The 22,404-nt window shown below is 41.4% G+C and overlaps 1 protein-coding gene across 1 annotated transcript in view; it reads left to right on the top strand.

Annotated features, from left to right (window-relative positions):
- LOC126190812 (alpha-catulin) overlaps positions 1–22,404 on the top strand; it is a 197,431-nt gene that overhangs the window by 134,062 nt on the left and 40,965 nt on the right. The window contains exons 7-8 of the mRNA XM_049931376.1: positions 11,367–11,417; positions 17,602–17,880. Of these exons, the coding sequence (XP_049787333.1) occupies positions 11,367–11,417; positions 17,602–17,880 (330 nt within the window). The remainder of the gene's footprint in view (positions 1–11,366; positions 11,418–17,601; positions 17,881–22,404) is intronic.

Raw genomic sequence — 22,404 nt, 5'->3', positions numbered from 1 at the left:
AAGAGCAGTGATTAAAACGTTTTTGTAGCCAGCTAAAAATATTTGTAAACTACACTATGTGAAAGAAAAGCTCGATCATTTAATGCGTACTTCCAGAAGAAACAGCTACTCTGACAAAGAGATAAACAGGGCACTGCATCCTAAAGGATCTGGAGCATTTATTGGACAAAATCGAATAAAGGAAAATTTTCTCCCATTTGTATCAGCAGCTAGAGATTGTGTCAACAGAGTAATAAGAAGAGACAGATACTGACATAGTGTTTAGTTTAAAGGTGCATGAACATTTGAACAATTGAAATGATGTACACCTCTCACTTTCCTCAGTGGCAATACAGGGTTATTACAAATGATTGAAGTGATTTCACAGCTCTACAATAACTTTATTATTTGAGATATTTTCACAATGCTTTGCACACACATACAAAAACTCAAAAAGTTTTTTTAGGCATTCACAAATGTTTGATATGTGCCCCTTTAGTGATTTGGCAGACATCAAGCTGATAATCAAGTTCCTCCCACACTCGGCGCAGCATGTACCCATCAATGAGTTCGAAAGCATCGTCGATGCAAGCTCATAGTTCTGGCACGTTTCTTGGTAGAGGAGGTTTAAACACTGAATCTTTCACATAACCCCACAGAAAGAAATCGCATGGGGTTAAGTCGGGAGAGCGTGAAGGCCATGACATGAATTGCTGATCATGATCTCCACCACGACCGATCCATCGGTTTTCCAATCTCCTGTTTAAGAAATGCCGAACATCATGATGGAAGTGCGGTGGAGCACCATCCTGTTGAAAGATGAAGTTGGTGCTGTTGGTCTCCAGTTGTGGCATGAGCCAATTTTACAGCATGTCCAGATACACGTGTCCTGTAATGTTTTTTTTCGCAGAAGAAAAAGGGGCTGTAAACTTTAAACCGTGAGATTGCACAAAACACGTTAACTGTTGGTGAATTGCGAATTTGCTGCACGAATGCGTGAGGATTCTCTACCGCCCAGATTCGCACATTGTGTCTGTTCACTTCACCATTAAGAAAAAATGTTGCTTCATCACTGAAAACAAGTTTGCACTGAACGCATCCTCTTCCATGAACTGTTGCAACCGCGCCGAAAATTCAAAGCGTTTGACTTTGTCATCGGGTGTCAGGGCTTGTAGCAATTGTAAGCGGTAAGGCTTCTGCTTTAGCCTTTTCTGTAAGATTTTCCAAACCGTCGGCTGTGATACGTTTAGCTCCCTGCTTGCTTTATTTGTCGACTTCCGCGGGCTACGCGTGAAACTTGTCCGCACGCGTTCAACTGTTTCTTCGCTCGCTGCAGGCCAACCCGTTGATTTCCCCTTACAGAGGCATCCAGAAGCTTTAAACTGCACATACCATCGCCGAATGGAGTTAGCAGTTGGTGGATCTTTGTTGAACTTCGTCCTGAAGTGTCGTTGCACTGTTATGAATGACTGATGTGAGTGCATTTCAAGCACGACATATGCTTTCTTGGCTCCTGTCGCCATTTTGTCTCACTGTGCTCTCGAGCACTCTGGCGGCAGAAACCTGAAGTGCGGCTTCAGCCGAACAAAACTTTATGAGTTTTTCTACGTATCTGTAGTGTGTCGTGACCATATGTCAATGAATGGAGCTACAGTGAATTTATGAAATCGCTTCAGTCATTTGTAATAGCCCTGTATATAAAGTCTCTTGCATATGTGCCAAATTACAGAGGAACTACAAAAAGAAGCATAAACACCTGGCTTAAGGAACACTAGAGCAATTGTCATCTGGGAAACACAGATAAATTGGAAGATGATGCATTGGGAAAATGAAATTACCAAATTTCTTTCTCTGATACTGTGATTTTATCGAGATCCAATCACTATGCTAAGATGCACAAAGGGGCCATAAAAATTCAAATGCACGTAAATAACTTTAACAGAAAAGGAGGAGGACTGAAATTAGACAAGTGACAAATAAAGAAAAAGTGATAAGGAAATTGGTAAAGGAAGTGATTAAGTGATAAATTAATCAAGCAGCACCAACTCTCTTGCACTACAAGCATCATAACAGATTATATATATATGAATGTGTGGTGTATGTTCGTTTGAACATGTCCAAAAGAACAGACACCATGCAGCATCCACAAGTGTGATACGTTATATGTAAATTGAAGGTGGAGACGGGGGAGGGGGGGGGGAGGGGGGGGGGGAAGGAAAGGAAAGGAAAGGAAAGGGAGGGGATCACTGCTGTCAACTCCAGTGGGACATTACGTGGAATCAGTGGCGATAAGTGAAAATGTGTACCGGTCCGGGATTCGTACCTGGAATCTCCCACTTACGGGGCAAGTGCGTAAACCACTGCACCATACAGGACACAGTATTATCACAACTGTGCAGACTATCTCAGCATGCCTCACAGCTGATCCCATCGAGCACCACCTATCTGCATTCCCAGTCCATTTCCTCCATGCTTGCTACACTGAGATTCCCACAGGAGGTCAGACATACTTGTGATTCTGCTCTGAAGAAGGTGGATCCATTGCCCAGCTATACGAATCAGTTATATAAATGAATGCTTGGTGTCTGTTTTTTTTTTTAATGTGTCTGAAAGAACAGACACCATGCAGCTCCACAGCTGTGATACATTACATGTAAATTGAAGGTGGAGAGGGGGAGAAAAGTAAGGAAAGGGAGGGTGTCACTGCCGTCATGTTACATGGAATCCCTTTCCTTCTCCCCCCCCCCTCCCCCCCCCCCCTCCCCCTTCAATTTACACCATAACATATGTTGGTATTATGTTGGTATGACTCTGCTGTTGTAGGCAGCAGTCTGATGATGTGATGATCTGACCATTGCACGGGTACATATAAACAATTTGTTTTGCTGAGATTTTTTAAAGTTTGAAACTGTTATCTGAGCTTTTGGAGATGAAACATTAGGCTCAGAAATATGACTTGTACCATGGCCTAATGCCCATGAAACAAAATTCACAAAAGTCTTTCCATTACTTGTTACAAATCTATATGCTCCTGTGGTGAATCTAGTTCCCTAATTTGTCACTTATTGAATATAGAGGTATGAAGTTAAAAATCAAGTGATTTACCAGATTCAGGCCTTCTATCTGTTTAGCAAAATGGAAGGTACAACACACTGCCACACCAAATTTGTGAATATTTCCTCAAATTATATTTTATCATATCTACACTACCCTTTTATGCATATTTCATATGCTATAGTATTCCTTGAAGAATGCTGATGCGAGTTTTGATTTCTACAGTGTTATTTGCTAACAGTAACTGATATTGCATGCTTAATGTTCATTCCTTTGTCAAAGTGTGTCTGTGTTAATGTTTATCAGTCCTTGTTAAAAGTTGCTTAAAAGCTGCTGCTGCCATGGAAAGTTTCATCTCTTTTTTGCTAACTTGATACTGTAGCTTCTTTTACTGTGTGCACTAAGAACCATTTTACAATATGTAGTATTTGTTTTATATAAATACTACAGTAAATGTTTAATATTCAGTTAAATGAGCTGTAGTTGTATATATTATTCATAATTTAGCAGATGACAGTTATTAAAAATGCCATAATTATGAGGGCTATCAAAAAGTTCCCATTTGTAGTCCATACAGTCCAGAATTGGTATGCAATCAGGCAAAATCCCCATGAGCATTGAGCCAATCAGCCCACTGAAACACCAGGTTGAAGATACCTGTTTTGGAAAACACCATGTAGTGCTGCGTAAAGAACTGCCTGATGCATGTCCTCGTCCAATAGGAATCATCATTTTCAAGGCCTTTTTTTAAGGGACTGAAGGCATGATAATCATGTGAGGTGTGAACAGGACTATAGGGCAGGTGCTCAAGTATCTCACACTTGAATTGGTGTAATGTCTGCATTATGACATTTGCGATACAGGGACATGTATTTTCATGAATCAGCAGCATCCTTTGGTGCACCATTCCATGATGGTGGTTTTCAAGAGACATACTTTTCATTCTCTGATGGCAGAGGTTGAAAATACTGCTTCAGTTGTAAATTTCTTTATTTTCACATGACCAATTTCAGATTGTTGTTAGCCCATCTTCAGGTGTCGTACTGGAAATAGCAAAAGGCGGGAGATAATTTTCACATGCCGCAACACACATAAAAACAAACAAAAATTTTGCTAAAAAGTTTTATAAACTTTTAAAAAACATTTCAAAACCGCTGGTCGGGCTAGGTGCTGTGAAACCTATGTCAGTACGAAAGTGGCATCAGACAGTACTAAGGACAACTGCCTGGGTAGGGAAATATTCAAATGATGTCATGACACTTGCACTGTGTTGTGGTCCCTGAGCATTGTTTGTACCAGGTGCGGTGTGCTGCCTATGACCACAGGACAGGGAGTAGTGGATGCGAAAGTGGAGGCAAATTGGTAAACCAAAGTGGCAAAAGTGCTGCCATCTAGTGACGGAGAGAAGAACGTGGGGCCACTAGCCCAGCCGTTCACAATATGAATTTAGTCGTTTACATTTAAAATGAAGAAAAAACAAAAAAATTACATAAAAAATACACGAAATAAGTTAAAAGTGCATTATGCGTAGTAAAGAAGTGTATTGAACAGGTCGGTACAGAACTGTGGTAAAACTGAGTGGAAGATGCGATATAAAATTATTATATAAACTATAAAGGGCAATGAAACTTTACTTTTATATGAGTGGCTAACAGGTTTTTAATTTAGTGGGGATATATAAGTGGCAATGAGGAACAACGTGTCACAGTCATCATTTGAAAGAACATACACATGTGCCACTCCTATTTACGAGCTCATTACTGATCAACAAGGAAAGGAGTGAAACCTTACAGTCTATACTGTCAGAAAGTAATATGCCAATTAATAGCTAGCAGCAATAGTGCTAAAAGGTCACATTAAAAGTAGGGTCAATTTAAAACTGGTGGATGTCTACTGGTGTTCGCCCTTCAGCATTTACCATATGCACATCGGAAAGACACGAATACCATACTAATACCTTGCATACATGTCGGTGCTTATATACCCACATGTGAGTCATGCTACTTTACATATGTGCTGCAGAAACACCCTTAAACAGAAATTTGTGATCACCTCTTGTAATACTGCCATCTTATTATAAATTTTAAAGGTTAGCGATGTTATTGATATTTGTAAACAAGAAATGTAGCTTTAAATTATTTTTGTAGACACCATTGGAAAAAAGTAAAATTGTGCAACATTAAAAATGCAATGAATGACAAAAAAGATGAAATGTTTAACCACAGATTGTTGAAGAACATGTAGGTAGTGACGGAGAAAAAAGAAGAAGCTTTGATGGCACTTAGATCCTAACTGCAATGCATGTAGGAAATGAATTAGGAAAGGAATATATCTGCTCATCTCAAGCCTTCTACAGCAACAGCACGTACACATTTTTTAGTGTTTATGATATATATTATGTGCAAAAACATAATTTGACATTGTTGTTTCCTGGAATATTTTAATTCACAGTAGCAGCTTTCCAAGAGACAGGGCAGGGGACACTTTGTACAGGTGCATATCAAATTTATCGTTTTTCTTTCATTGCCCAGCCAAGAAATGCAGATATTTGATAACAGATTTCGTCTTTTTGTGGTAGAAAGCCACCATGTTCTCCACGAACACAGCCTTTTCATTCTGCATTGTTATTGGAACGCTGGATGAATCTCATTTTGTTGGTTTGTCTTCCATATGGCTTCTCTCTCTGTCAAGCTTCATCACCCGCTAATCTATATGTGATGGAGATACGCACTAATAATTGTCAAGTTGCACACCAGATCAAAAGCATATCAAAATTCTTTGCTTGCAGCATGCAAAGACAATTAGGAAAGACACTGAAATATTGCAATGAAAAACGAAATTTTCAAAATTGCTGCACACCAGGAAGTATACATTCTACTGTGTTCATCAGTTTGACAGTAGTCAGAATAAAACCAATGCTTTGAATATACCCTTTCCTGTTACATAACAGTCATCTCACCGGGGGAATTCCCTATTTGCAGTGATATATTACATAACATGCCAGACATATCCTGACTGTGTTTTCCTGTTTATTTCTTTTACTTACCATTTACAGATGTTTTGTTTATTTTATCATAAATGCGTTATATCATTCTTTTTTTGATCAGTTGTTGAGATTATTTGAAATTTATTTTGTGTTGTAAGTACTCTGTAATGTACAGTTATTCAAAAAGATGGACCCAATTTAATTAATTTTTATTTCATGAAATGTAAATTGGAAGTGAATAATCTTCAATCCTTTGGAACCAAGAGGATCTAAAGTTTTTGTTTCTTACTGCTAGAGTGCTGACAGTTGTGTTAAGATCATTAGAGTGCTTCTGCTAACAGACAGCCAGTTCACAGCAGTTGTGAGTAAGATGACTACCAAGCAGCATAATGTTTTCTGAATTCTTGAATTCAGAAGAGAGTCAACAGTTTCAATGCTTTGAACCACCAACTAGGACCACTTTAAACCATTTGTTTAAGCAATTTCAACATATAGGATGTCTCTACAAAGTACGAAGCACAAGATGACTGCATGTTTTAGATGAGGACATGAGACAAATTGAAGAAAGTGTCTTGCATAGTCCAGATAAGTCCATCAATAGAGCTAGTAGGGAATCAAGAAAACCTCAACCAATTCTATGATGAATTTTGAGATCCATTTTGCTGTACAAGATGTACCATGTACAATTGGTGCAAGCTCTTTTGCAGAATTGTAATGAAAAGTGTATTGAATTTTGTGGTGACATGGTAAGAAACATTTCTGCTATACATAAATTTTAGTGCAAAATTTATTTGTCATGCTAGTGGAAAGCTGAATAGATCACCATGTTTACATATGGGGTTCACAAAATGCCTGTGAAACATAGCAACATGATACTGACTTGATGAAGCTAAATGTGTGTTATGCCTCATCATAAAACAAAGATAATGAGTGAAAATTAATGCTGTGATAATGCTAGAATCATTCAAAGAAAGTCTGTGCCCAAATCATGCAATACTTCAATATACTGAGCATAAACAGAGACATCAGTGGATTCATTACAGGACATACAGGCAGACAGTCTTGTGAAGTTCTTTTGAACACGTGGTCCGAAAACTGTCTTGACCAGCTAGTTTGGCAGCCCACACACAATGGAAATATCTTAGACCTTGTAGCCACAAATTGGCAGGACCTTAACAATGGCATCATTATATAGATAGTGCTTAATGACTGTGGTGTCGTCATAGTGCCTGTGGTTACAAAAGTTGATAAATCAGTGGAGAAGGCTAGGACAGTGCTTTTGCTAGAAAGAGCACATAAGCAGTTGTTAGCATCTCACTTAGACAATGAAGTGGCATAATTTAGTTCTGTTATGATGTACATACAGGAATTATGGGCAAAGTTTAAGCAGATTGTAAATCGTACTCTGGAGAAGTATGTGACTATTAAGTACATGGAAAAGATCCACTGTGGTTTAACAACAAAATCCAAAAAATGCTGAGGAAGCAAAGGCTCTTGCACTTTCAGTTCAAGAGAGAATGTGCAAGTGATGACCGACTAAAGTTAGTAGAGATTCATGCGTCTATGAAATGATCTATGACAAACCATATGACTACTACCACTGTCATGCCTCAGCAGGAGATCTGGCCAAGAATGTGAGAATATTTTGGTCCCATGTAAAATTGCTGAGCAGGTCTAAGGCTTTATCCAGTCCCTTATGGACCAGTCTGATGTACCAGTAGAAGGTAGCAAAATGAAAACTGAAGTTTTAAATTTCGAATTTAAGAAACTGTTCATGCAGGAGAATCATACAAAGATATTGTTGTATGACCATCACACAGAGTCCTGTCTGGATGACATATTAACAAGCATTCCTAGTGCACAAAAATGTTAAGATTTGAAAACAAATAAGTTGCCGGTTCCATATGGAATCCCAGTTTCATTTTACAGAGAGTACTCTATGACATTGGCCCCTCACTTAAATTGCGTGTGAATCTCTTGTCCAGCACAGAGTGCCAAATGACTAGTAAAAAGCACAGGTGAATCCTGTATATAAGAGGGGTAATAGAAGGAACCTGCAAAATTGCAGAGCAATGTCCTTAACATTAATTTGCTGCATAATTATTGGACCTATATAAATCTATCATAAACAATTACTATCATAAATTTCCTTGAGGACAAAAAGCTTCTCTCCACAAATCAGCACAGATTTAGAAAGCACTGCTTGTGCTGGACTCAGCTTACCCTTTCCTCACATGATATACTATGAACTATGGATTAAGGGCAACCAGCAGATTCTATATTCCAAGATTTCCAGAAAGCATTTCATATAGTGCCCTACTGCAGACTGTTAATGAAGGTGTGAGCATATGGAATAGATTCCCAGACATGCGAGAGGCTCCAAGACTTCTTAAGCAACTGAACCCAGTACCTGGTCCTCGACGGCAAATGTTCGTCAGAGACAAGGGTGTCATCAGGAATGCCCGAGAGAAGTGTTATAGAACTGCTGTTATTTTCTATAACATAAATGGTCAGGCACGTAGGGTTGGTAGTTACCTGCTGTGGTTTGCTGATGATTTTGTGGTGAAGTTCTTTTGAGGATTGTGATAGCAAAGGAAAATGGTTGTCTTTGGTTTATCTGTAAAGGAGACTGCATACAGGACACTAGTGCGACCTATTCCTGAATTCTGCTTGAGTGTTTTGGATCTGTACCAGGTTGGATTAAAGAAAGACATTGAAGCAGTTCAGGGCAGCTAGATTTGTTACAGGTAAGTTTGAACGACATACAAGTGTTACAGAGTTACTTCAGGGATACAAATGGGAACCCCTGGAGGGAGGCAACATTCTTTTTGATGAATACTATTGAGAAAATTTGGAGAACATGTATTTGAAGCTGACTGCAGAACGATTCTACTGCCACCAATATAAATTTCACATAAGGGCAACAAAGATAAGATACAAGAAATTAGGGCTCATAAGGAGGCATATAGACAGCATTTTTCCCTCACTTTATTTGCAAGTGAGACAGGAAGGGAAATGACTAGTAGTAGTTCAGGATACCCTCTGTCATGCACTACATTGGTTTGCAGAGTATATATGTAGAAGTTGCAGGGGAAAAAAAGGACCTGGCAGTTACCTTATGACTACTGAGTTCTCTCGATCTCATGCCACGTGGCTTTTTCTTTTGGGGATTTATTTAAAAAAGGCAGTTTGTGTCCCACCTCTACCAACAATTTTGGTCAGCTTGTGGAATCAAATCACAGCTGTGGTGAACTTGGTGACGTAAAAGGTGATTCTTCACATCAGGTGAGCTTGGCTACCACTTGGATGTTTGCTGTGCAGCAAGAGGGAGACACATTAAACATTAAAACATATCTCCAGAATTACTTTTACTCAGCAACAAAGTTTGCATGTTTTGAATCTTTCTGGCTGATCAAAACAGTGCCAGACCTTTACCTTACATGAGCAAGTGCTCTACCATTTGAGCTACTGAAACATGACTCATGACCCACCCTCAGCTGTATTTCTGCCAGTATCCCATCTCATGCATTCCAATCTTCACAGATTTTCTCCTGCATTCATGCAGGACTGGTACTCCTGGGAGAAAGAATGTTGTGGAGACCTGACTCAGTCACAGCCTGAGGAGAATGAATTTTCACTCTGCAGCAGATTGTGAACTGATCTGAAACATCCTGGAGGGTTAAAACTGTGTGCTGGATCAGAACTCCATCCTAAAACCTATGCCTTATGTGGGCAAAACCTCTACTGACTGAGCTGTCCAAACATGAGTCACAAGGTACCCTCACAGCTATACTTCCACCAGCACCTCATCTTGTATCATTCAGACTTCAGGGAAGTTCTCCTGTGTAACTTGTGGAACTAGCACCCCTGGAAGAAAGGATATTGCACAGAGGAGGTACTAGCAAATGCAAAGTTATGGGGTCAAGTCACGAGTCGTGCTTGGATAGCTCTCTTGGTAGAGCACATAACTGTATCAGGCAAAAATCCCAGGTTCAAGTCCCAATTTGGTACACAGTGCTTATCTGCTAGGGAGTTTGAAATCAGCACACACTCCACTGCAGAATGAAAATTCACTCTGGAAACAATCACCCAGGCTGTGGGTGAGTTGTATCTCCACAGTATCATTTCTTCCAGGAGTGCTAGTCCCACATCTTATGGAGACAAACTTCTGTGGAATTTGGAAAGTAAGAGATAATGTACTGCTTGAAGCAAAGCTGTGAGGGCAAGTTATGAGTCGTGCTTGGATAGCTGAGTAAGTAGAGCACTTACCCATGTAAGACAAAGATCCCAGTTTCAAGTCCCAGTCTGGCACACAATTTCAATCTGCCAGGAAGCTTTAAATTTGTGACTTGTGTTTGTAATTTATGTTTTATAAAATGATTAAATTGGGTCCAGTTTTTTTAATAACCCTGCATATTTTGAAATCATCAGTCTAGTTAGAATTATCTCTTTCATCATGTGTGTGAAGAGAGAAGGATGTCTTGTGTAAAGTTCATTGTTAGTGCCCAAAATTCACTTTATCTGTGTTACTTCATGTACATGTTACATTCATTTATTAGTGGTGCTCTTGATATCAGATTTTACAGAAGAGCAGGTGCCCATTGAGGATCATTACCACTTTATAAAATTGTAAATTTGTTATATGTGTGTTCTCAGATCGGTAATTTGAGTGGAATTGTTCACTAACAGGCAATAAATCATTCTCCTTAGAGAATTTACTTTCAGCATCACCTGAGGTAACTTTCTTCACAACAATATTGCTATGCCTTGTCATACTCTCAACTGACATGCAGCATAGAGACTACTATAATTTAAGTATCTTAAACTTTCATTGTTGACTAAAAAGTTCTATTCAGACAACAGCAAATAGTAATTGAGTCATTGACATCTTCCCATGTATCAGCAGATACGGCTGTTTAACAGACTTATTTGTAACTGCACATACTGTAATTTGGTATGCTGAATGTCTGCACAATGCACCATAATTTTTTGTAGTGTATAGCTCTGTAGTCTATAGATTATAATTTGTTTCCACATTTTGTTGTCTGTCATAATATGTCTGTAAATTTAAAACATAAGAACTTATTCACAGGTAATTGAGAAATTTTTTATTTATGGAAAACTTAAACTGTGATTTGGTATTAAGTATTTTTTTACCATTGTGTGAGAATTTGCAAGTTATAAACTAACTGGAAGCAGTTTGTGTCCAGCCGTGTGGGAAACATTGCTTTGAAATATCTAGATGATATTACACTTTCCATTTTGTAAATAGTGTGCAAATTTTACATCATTTTGTGTTGTGACGACAAATTGTACCAACTTCTAACAGTGCTTCATTTGTTTGCAGAAACATGGTACAACCAGCAAACCATTAAAACCTGTGAGGTTAGATTCAGAGGTAAGTTACTTATAATAGTGTTCAGAGGATAAATGGTCCACTCACTGGCCATTTCCTAGCTACTACTACTACTACAACTATTACTACTACTACTACTACTACTACTACTACTACTACTACTACTACTGATGTTACCACTGCCACTACTACCACCACTATTAGTACTTATAGAATTTCTCATCACCACCATCATCTTCTTCTGTGCTTACCAACCTGTTCGTAAAAATATACATTTGCAGATTTCTTACCAGACGAGGTGACTGAAAAAGTATTCAGTTCGAGATTTGTCTGGCCTTACAGGTAGTTTCTAATGCTAACAGCTCACTTACAGTCCATATCTGACCTTTCATTTGCATGTTGCTTCCATGCTCTAGTTTGCACCATGGCGTCTTCTCAGCTGGCAGTCACAGATCGGCACAAAGCTTATTTTGCACAAATAATCACTGTTTCAGCTTAGCAATAAATAGGTGCTTTATGGTCTTTACTAAGCACTGTTTCAATAATTCAGTGATTTTATTTTATGTTATCATTTTCATTTGAAGTTACAGTGTTAAAGGTATCTTAACTATGGCTTGTAGAAGGATGTGCCCGCTGATCTGCACATTGCTGCCTGAGATTATTAATTGATTAATTTTAAACTTGCTACATTTCAAGAACATCATAATGGTGTAGCAATGTCAAGAAGTAGCTGATAGTGCTTTAAAAAAATTTCAAAAAAATAATGTGCACTACTCAGTCTCTTGAAAATTGTTTTGTACTTCATATCTGTGCAGGAATCTCAGTGTTAAGATTTATCTATCAAACTTCCAAATAGAATCTGGTGTAATTTGAAAATAATTGCAGTGTTTCTGTTTTGAAGTAACTGAAATTTCATTTGTATCAAAATCTCTTGTATTCTTCTGTAATTTCTTAACCTTAGGGCACCTTTAACATTTATTGTCTCTCCTAAAGATTATCAAAGTATTGTGTCTGTGAAGTGAAATACATTCTCATATAAAATTTCTGAAAAATAATAAGTACAAATGTAGCATAAATGGTCTTGTCCAAAACCAAGATAGAACCATGTGCTAAAATAATGGAAAGTGCAGGTCGGAAATCCCCCCTGCGGGTCTGGGGGCTAGAATAGGCCCAAGGTATTCCTGCCTATTATAAGAGGCGACTAAAAGAAGTCTCAGACATTTTGGCCTTTATGTGATGGTCCCTGTAGGATTTGACCTCCATTTTTCAAAATTTTCCCAAAGTGCAAGCCAATTGGGGAAGGGTGCCTTACATGGTGCATAGTGTCCATCATGCGCTAGGACCTCTGGCATCCTTTGTTGACATGGATCTGCACTGCCACTCATTCTCCAACTGTTGGGCGAGGTCACTCTCCTGCGTGTGTTTTCCTCCATCCTCCTTGCAATATCGCTTTCTGCACTGCCGACGATAATGGACTTCTTAGCTCATTGGCGCCTGATATCCAGTACGGTATCCAGTCCATTGTGGTGGGGCCACCATGTACCCTGTTGGTTGCAGTAGCTCCCTGACCACACAGGGATCACTCTGCTGATGCCTGCACCATTAACTTACCATGTATGCCAAGGAGTAGATGCCCGTCACCCTGGGGCATTGGGACTCCCAGCAATGGACACCCTGCCAGGTGGCCTTTGCTGCTGCTGAGTGACGCCCATGGGGAGGGAACCTGGTTGGAGTGGGTGGCATCAGCATGGATGACACACCATGAAGTGTAGTACATCATCTCTTGCTGGTAGTCAAACACCATCAGTCTCTAAGCGGTCAAGGTCAAACTTCAGTGCTAATAAATGTGACCCCAAATCATTGAGCTCAACAGTGACATAAGCAGCACCCTCCCCTAGGGCACCTAATAGTCTTTAAGCGGCTTCGTGCTCGCGTTCACCAGCTTATAAAACAATGGAAACAGGTGTGTTGTGAGAGGTGCTTGTTGACCATTGGGTGCCATACATCACTTTCCCAAATCTGGATGTAGATCAGATGTCTTTTTAGGTACCAGACCCCAACAGGTGTCCCTGGCATTAACGTCAATGGCGTGTTTACCGATGCACACACAGTTGCCGAACGTTTTGCTGAGCACTATGCTTGACGTACCACCCAGCCTCTCACATCCTCAAATGGCACCATCATTCCAGTGCTCAAACTCAGTCAAAACCTACTTGATGTGGATAGCTACCAGCCCATCAGGCTCACCAACTTTCTTTGTAAGCTTCTGGAACATATGGTGTGTTGGCGGTTAGGTAGGGTCCTGGAGTCACGCGGCTTACTGGCTCCATGTCAGAGCGGCTTCCAACAGGGTCACTCTATCACTGATAGTCTTGTGTCCCTCAAGTCTGCTGTCTGAACAACATTTTCCTTATGCCAACATCTGGTTGCCGCCTTTTTTGACTTACATAAAACATATGACACGACCTGGCGACATCATATCCTTGCCCTATTGTATGAGTGGGGTTTCTGGGACCCACTCCCGATTTTTATCCAAAACTTCATGTCACTTCGTACTTTCCATGTCCAAGTTGGTGCTTCCCATATTGCCCCTCATATGCAGGAGAATGGGGTCCAGCAGGGCTCTGTATTGAGTGTGTCTCTATTTTTAGTGACCATTAACACTCTAGTAGCAGCTGTAGGGCCGTCGCTCTCACCTTCTCTGTATGCAGATGACTTCTGCATTTTGTACTGCTCCTCCAGTACTGATGGTGCCTACAGGGAGCCATTCACAAGGCGCAGTTTTCGGCTCTAGCCCACAGCTTCCAGTTTTCAGCTACAAAGTCGTGTGTCATGCATTTCTGTCAGCATTGCACCATTCATCCAGAACCAGAACTTTACCTTAATGATGATCCACTCACTGTAGTGGAGACATATCGATTCTTAGGACTGGTTTTCAACACCCAATTGACTTGGTTACCTCACCTTCGTCAGCTTAAGCGAAAGTGCTGGCAGCACCTCAATGCTTTCTGCTGCCTGAGCGACACCGACTGGGGTGGAGATCGCTCTACACTGCTGCAGCTCTACAAAGCCCATGTTCAATCCTGCCTTGACTATGCGAGTCTGGTCTACAGTTCGGTGGCACCCTCAGTGTTGCGTTTCCTCAACCCAGTGCAGCACTGTGGCGTTCGCCTAGCGATGGGAGCTTTTAGAACGAGTCTGGTGACCAGTGTCCTGGTGGAGGCTGGAGTCCCTCCACTATGAATGTGTGGAAGTCTTCCATGCTATCCTCTCACAGGGAATCAGTTGTCCTCTGCTGGCTCTGCATTGGCCATTCGTGGCTAACGCATGGTTACCTCCTGTGTCGCAAGGACCCACCTTGGTGTTGCTGTGGCTCCACCTCTTGCTGGACTGCCCACTTTTAGCTGCTCTGCGGCAGACTTTTAACTTTCCCAGCACCCTGCCTTCGGTGTTGGGCAACAATGCCCCAACAGCAGCTTTATTTTTATGTTTTATTTGTGAGGGTGGGTTTTATAATGTGGTCTAAGTTTTAGCGCATGTCCTTTGTCCCTCTTTGTCCACCCTAAAGGCACTAGGGTGGAGGTATTAATGTGCTGAGGAGTGGCTGGCTTCTCCTTTTTTTTCTCATGGTCAGCCAGCCATGGTAACCTGCTCTCTTGTTTTGATCTCTTCTACGGGTTTCTTGCATCTCTCTGTGGTTTTCTGTGTGATTTTGTCCATTTTAGTGTTTTTTGGCCTTCTGTCATTCTTGTGGTTTTCTCCTTTCTTCCCACTGTGTTTTGTATGCCTCAATTATTTTACTCCCACCCTTGTGGAATTATTTTAATTGGAACAATGGGTTGATGACGTAGCAGTTTGGTGTCCCCCCCCCCCCCCCCCCCCCCATTTTTAAACCAACCAATCAACTCGGTCAGGATATTGATGATTACATAAAGAATAGACTGCTACTGACCATGAAGATGACACATTGAATTGCAGACAGGCACAACAAAAAGGCTGTTATATGCTAAGCTCACGATTGCTATCTCTGGCTTGTCAGGTCTGAATAGCTAGAAATAGCAGTCATGTATATGTGAGGTGTTCTTGCTGGTGTGAATGTGATTGTGTTTCTCTTTTCTCATAAAGGCTTCACTCAAAGTTTAGTGTGTAACCATCTTTTCATTGTACCTGTCTGCAACCCGATGTGTCATCTTTATGGTGAGTAGCAATCTATCCTTCATAATTGTAGGTAACGTGTCAAATTTTTAAAAAACAGATAAAAGAAGAATGGGTGAAAATCCAAATTCAGCTATTAAGATACTGACTGCCCATTATACAATGGTCAGTTCATCGATTGCAGGACTCTCTTCTACAGTCAATTAAATATATTTCTTGTCGTAAGTCCAGTGTTATTGCAATTTGAGAATTACATTACCTACAGTGGAGGAAGCTGGCATTTTAAAAACATACACTCCTGGAAATTGAAATAAGAACACTGTGAATTCATTGTCCCAGGAAGGGTCAACTTTATTGACACATTCCTGGGGTCAGATACATCACATGTCACACTGACAGAACCACAGGCACATAGACACAGGCAACAGAGCATGCACAATGTCGGCACTAGTACAGTGTATATCCACCTTTCGCAGCAATGCAGGCTGCTATTCTCCAATGGAGACGATCGTAGAGATGCTGGATGTAGTCCTGTGGAACGGCTTGCCATGCCATTTCCACCTGGCGCCTCAGTTGGACCAGCGTTCGTGCTGGACGTGCAGACCGCGTGAGATGACGCTTCATCCAGTCCCAAACATGCTCAATGGGGGACAGATCCGGAGATCTTGGTGGCCTGGGTAGTTGACTTACACCTTCTAGAGCACGTTGGGTGGCACGGGATACATGCGGACGTGCATTGTCCTGTTGGAACAGCAAGTTCCCTTGCCGGTCTAGGAATGGTAGAACGATGGGTTCGATGACGGTTTGGATGTACTGTGCACTATTCAGTGTCCCCTCGACGATCACTAGTGGTGTACGGCCAGTGTAGGAGATTGCTCCCCACACCATGATGCCGGGTGTTGGCCCTGTGTGCCTCGGTCGTATGCAGTCCTGATTGTGGCGCTCACCTGCACGGCGCCAAACACGCATACGACCATCATTGGCACCAAGGCAGAAGCGACTCTCATCGCTGAAGACGACACGTCTCCATTCGTCCTTCCATTCACGCCTGTCGCGACACCACTGGAGGCGGGCTGCACGATGTCGGGGCGTGAGTGGAAGACGGCCTAACGGTGTGCGGGACCGTAGCCCAGCTTCATGGAGATGGTTGCGAATGGTCCTCGCCGATACCCCAGGAGCAACAGTGTCCCTAATTTGCTGGGAAGTGGTGGTGCGGTCCCCTACGGCACTGCGTAGGATCCTACGGTCTTGGCGTGCATCCGTGCGTCGCTGCGGTCCGGTCCCAGGTCGACGGGCACGTGCACCTTCCGCCGACCACTGGCGACAACATCGATGTACTGTGGAGACCTCACGCCCCACGTGTTGAGCAATTCGGCGGTGCGTCCACCCTGCCTCCCGCATGCCCACTATACGCCCTCGCTCAAAGTCCGTCAACTGCACATACGGTTCACGTCCACGCTGTCGCGGCATGCTACCAGTGTTAAAGACTGCGATGGAGCTCCGTATGCCACGGCAAACTGGCTGATACTGACGGCGGCGGTGCACAAATGCTGCGCAGCTAGCGCCATTCGACGGCCAACACCGCGGTTCCTGGTGTGTCCGCTGTGCCGTGCGTGTGATCATTGCTTGTACAGCCCTCTCGCAGTGTCCGGAGCAAGTATGGTCGGTCTGACACACCAGTGTCAATGTGTTCTTTTTTCCATTTCCAGGAGTGTATATTGTTGAATACCAGTATTGTCACAATAGCTTAGATATCCAGAAGTCTCTCAGCCTGTCTCTTCTTTTTTCTGTCAGAATCATTTGGGTAGTGTTTCCTGAAATCGACAGCTATTCATTTTCCCAAATATACATGCTGGTACTATTTCAAGGGAGCAGTTTCTCTCACATTACATACATGATCCATTAGTTAATGCAGGAAATGTAGACTAGCAACAGCATGCCAGCTTTCAGTGTAGTAGGATAAATGTAGCCTCGCTTTTGCTATCCATCATGCAGATGCTGTTCTGTGTGGTTCTCCTTTTGTGCATAGTATAGGGAAGCATAATACTAAAATGTCATTCAAATTTTTCAGGAACAGGCCAAGATAGCAAAAACTGGTTTGGAAATGAAACTCATATCATCGGAGATGGATGCTGAGACGGACAAGTGGCAGGAAAGTGGATCAGCGCTGGAAGAGAACAACGACATTGTAAAGCGTGCCAAAAATATGTCTTCCATGGCATTTTCCATGTATCAGTTCACAAGAGGTGAAGGAGCGTTAAAGACAACACAGGACCTCTTCACACAGGCAGAATACTTTGCTGAGGAGGCAAATCGCTTGTATAAAGTTGTAAGACAGTTTTCATACCAGGTAATAACTTTTTTTAATTAATTTAATTTCATAAGTTATTGCATGTTTTTCATTAACTTTTGAGACACATATCAAATGTTGATTAATATCTAATGAGGCAACACTGTTTAAGGGTTATAAATAAAATGTACTGTAAATGTTAATGAAGGTATAGTAAAAAATATAGAATTTTTTAAAAATTATGAATTCCTGTTTTCCATATCAAAATTTGCTTTAGTTACTGCTCATGGTTAAGACATGTAATAAAAATGGTTCACTGTACCAGGTAAATTTTTCATTCTTAATTAATTTTATTCTGTTGTATAAATCATCTATTAGAAGATAACAACCAATAAGAGAACATCTAGATCATTTATTAAATTTTTTAGATGTACACTATTTTGCCAAAACCACCCAGACACTCCAATGAATGTATTTTGTACATCATTGAGCTATGCATTGAGGACATGCACATGTAAGTGCTATTATCATTGCCATAGACACATTTTCTGTAAGAATGAATCAGTGAAGAAAAATGGGTAAAATCAAATGGATCATGACTGCAAGGACATCCAGGTTCAACAATAATGTCATCTATATTTTACAAGTTTACAGGTGTTGAAGGTTATTTTTAATAGTGGTATTGTGAAATGGAAATTTTGGATAGTAACTAAATTCAGTCACTGTTCTTGTAGGCTTAATAAATTAAGTGATAGAGACCAATGAACTCAAAAGTGTATTGTACAAACCAATCATCAAACAGCCTTGTTGGATATTACAGCATTACAGGTGGCTTCCATTTCATCAATGTTGCATTGTAGATATTTAATGAAGATGGTACTGTGGATAGATTATTCAAAAACTAAATTCCGAGAGAAAGGGTGGGGGGGAGGGGAGAGAGAGAGAGAGAGAGAGAGAGAGAGAGAGAGAGAGAGAGAGAGCGAGAGCGTGTGTGTGTGTGTGTGTGTGTGTGTGTGTGTGTGTGTGTGTGTGTGTGTAAGTAAACTAGATAAAGAGACATTAGTGTCACACTGCAAGGAGGATCTCAAAACATGTAGCTCAAAGCAGAAGCACGTAGAGGAACTGTGACTCAAGCTTAGTATTATAGTTGTTGCCAACACTGCTTAGGCATATGACATGAGACACCTTCCACAGTATACAGTCTCTGTAAAAAAACAGTGGCTATTGCACAAAAAACGCAGGACTATAGATAGAGAAATGATGAATGAGACGGCTAACAAAAGAGCAATGTATTAATCCTTTGATGACTACTACAGCAGAATCATATTGAAAGACCACTCGTGAAAGCTGACAAAATTTTAGCCATATGTGGAGGCTGTCAGTGGCACCAAGAGAACAGGATTCCAAGCAGAATTTAAGTGAAAACCTAATTATCAGGTCACTTGCTGTTTTAATTTCAACTACTTCCTTAATATCAGTATCCCAACATGTGGGAATGCATGCCAGAATGTCTGTGTTGTATATTCCATAGAATGACCAGTGCCAAGGCAATGTTCTGCAATAGGTGATTTGCTTGGCTGTGTAAGTGTGTGTTATGCTTATGGTCGATATACTGGTCCTCCACAGTTGTGATTGTTTGATGAATAAATGACATGCCGTAAGTGCAAGAAATACTATAGACACCTACCTTAGGCAACCCAAGATCATCTCTTACAGATCCTAATTTCAGCCTTAATATTAGATGGTGGTCGAAAGACACTTTTTACTCCATATTTCCAATCCTGTTGGAAATACTTCATGTATGAGGCAAACAAGCCACAGACTTTGGTGCCACCTCATCATCATCATCATCATCATCATCATCATCATCATGCAGCCAGTTCATGATTAGTGCATAGCACAATGCACATATAAGCTTCCTTCACAGTAACCAATCTGATGAAAGGTCTTCAAGATGAGCTAACTTAGCTGACAAACTTTAAGGTTGTTGGATTACAGGGGGCCTGTGAACCGACGTATTTATTACCTCTTCACAGTGCGCCAGAGGGTGACAACTATGAGTCTTTCGGAAAATGGCATGTCCCAAGATACCATTAGCCTTCCTGTTAACTGGCGCATGAAGGAAAGAAAGGCAGCCATACTTTTCCCTTTCCATTGTGAAGTGAATAAGTGGGTATATTGAATTCAGATGTTATAAGAAGAATTTAAATTCTCACTTCATGGGGCCACACAACAAAAGTATCATCAACATATCAGGAAAAACACACAGTTTTCAGTGATGATGACATAGTACTGGCCATTGAATAAAAAGGAAGTGTAAGTTAACAAGTGTCAAAATAGTTTCATTAATTCAACACGAAACCTAAACTCAGCTAACCAAAGTGGATCCAACAGAGGAACATGAGTGGAGAGACCACATCATAACTTACTAAAATACTGGAGTCATTCAACACAATCCCCCCCATCAGTGTAAGAAATCTGATGTGTTCTTAATGTGATGCACACGCTGACCTGCTAGGGGCTCCCAGAATAACAAGGTGTTTCGCTGCATGGTATGTCGAAGCACTAATTGTGCTAACAATAGGCCCAAGAGGAACGCCTGTCTTGTGAATTTTCAGAAGGCCATACAATATTAGGGGCACAGTAGCATAAAAGTAAGACTGTTGATAGTCTCCTGCAGGAAGGAACTTTTTTTCAGGTGGTCGTTTGTCATTCTCTCAATACTCTTTGTTGGATCAGCACTGATTTTACAATACACTGAATCAGATTGTAAACATATATCTTTTGAACATAACCCAGCTTATCTAACACAGCTGTGGCATCACCATTGCCTGCAGGTAATATAATGATATCAGGGTCCACACTGAGTCACCACAAAGCAGCCCTCTTAGCTGTTGTTTTACTCTTGGACCCATAAAGAATGATCTTGGTTTGTGTGTCTCTCATCTTCCTCACCATTGTGGCCTTTCATATATTGGGCAGACCATAAGGACCATTGGTGTACTGAACATAAATGTCTCACACACACTTGAAACAGCCAAGCAAATCTCCTATTACAGAACACTGCCTTGGCACCAGTTATCCTGTGAAATATAACAACATGAAGATTCTGGCATGGACTTCCAGCTTTGAGGGTGGTGTTATTAAGGAAGCAGTTGAAATTAAATTAGTACATAGTCTTATAAATTGAGATGGATGTTTTTGCTTCAATTCTGCATGGAATCCTGCTTAAACAATAAGGGGACAGAGTTAACGCTATCTCACATGTTGGTTAATCAAACAATGGAAACTCCAGGTAGGACTATTATCAGTGTAGTAAAAAACAGGTTGCGCTTAGCATAAAGAAAAAACATCACGTTGCAGACAGGCAAAATTAAAAGTCACTCCTTTCAGCCACAACCGTCATCTGTAAACACACACACACACACACACACACACACACACACACACACACACACACACACAAAAAGCACTCGCACACACAAAAGCACACCTCACGCACGCACAGCCGCCAACTCCAGCATCTCGGGCTGGTATACAACGTCACGTGGGATGCAAGCGGCAATCTGGAGGGGATGTAGTAGGGGAAAGGATAGTAGTGTACAGGTTGGGAGAGAGACGAACGCTTTCTGATTGAGTGTGCAGGGACTAAACTGCCAACAAGCACGGCATCAGAACATTATGAGGCAGGGAGGTGGGAAAAAAAGGAGAGGAGCTGGGAAAGACAGGCGGATGCGTTGCAGAGAGATGCAAATACACAGGGTGAGAGGTGAGAGCCACGCAAAGTGGTCACGCGGTATCAGGCGCCATGTCACGGATTGCGCGGCCCCTCCCTCCGGAGGTTCAATTCCTCCCTTGGGCGCACGCACGTGTGTGTGTGTTTTTTGGTCTTAACATAAGTTTGTTTAAGTAGAGTGTTAGTCTAGGGACCGATGACCTCAGCAGTTTGGTCCCTTAGGAATTCACACACATTTGAACATTTGAGAGATGAGAATGGGGATGAGATGATGGACAGAGGGAGTGGGGGGGAGGGGGGGGAGGGGGTGACTGTTGGATGGAGGCTATTAGGAGAGTATGTTACCATAGGTTGAGGGTGGGATAATTACAGGAGTGGAGAATGTGTTGTAAGGATAACTCCCATCTGCCCAGTGCAGAAAAGCTGGTAGTGGAGGGAAGGATCCAGATGGCTCAGGTAGTGAAGCAGCAATTGAAATCAAGTGTGTTATGTTCAGCAGACTTTGCTTTTGACCACAATTTGGCAGTGGCCATTCATCCTCGTGGACAGCTGATTGATAGTCACACCAATATAAAAATCTGTGCAATGATTGCAGCAGAGCTAGCAAATGACATGGCTGCTTTCACATGTGACCTAGCCCCTGATGGGGTAGGATAAACCTGTGATAGGACTGGAATGGGAAATGCTGGGTGGGTGGATTGGGCAGGTTTTGCACCTGGGATATGATAATTGTGGCAAGGGGTTGGGATTGGGAGTGGCATAGGGATGGACAAGGATGTTGTGGAGGTTGGGTGGGTGACAGCATACCACGTTAGGAGGTGCTTAGAAATGTGTGCCACAGATCTTTG

The sequence above is a fragment of the Schistocerca cancellata genome, chromosome 6 (assembly GCF_023864275.1).
Source record: "Schistocerca cancellata isolate TAMUIC-IGC-003103 chromosome 6, iqSchCanc2.1, whole genome shotgun sequence".
In the NCBI taxonomy this organism is placed as follows: domain Eukaryota; kingdom Metazoa; phylum Arthropoda; class Insecta; order Orthoptera; family Acrididae; genus Schistocerca; species Schistocerca cancellata.
This window is presented reverse-complemented; position numbering and strand designations above follow the sequence as displayed.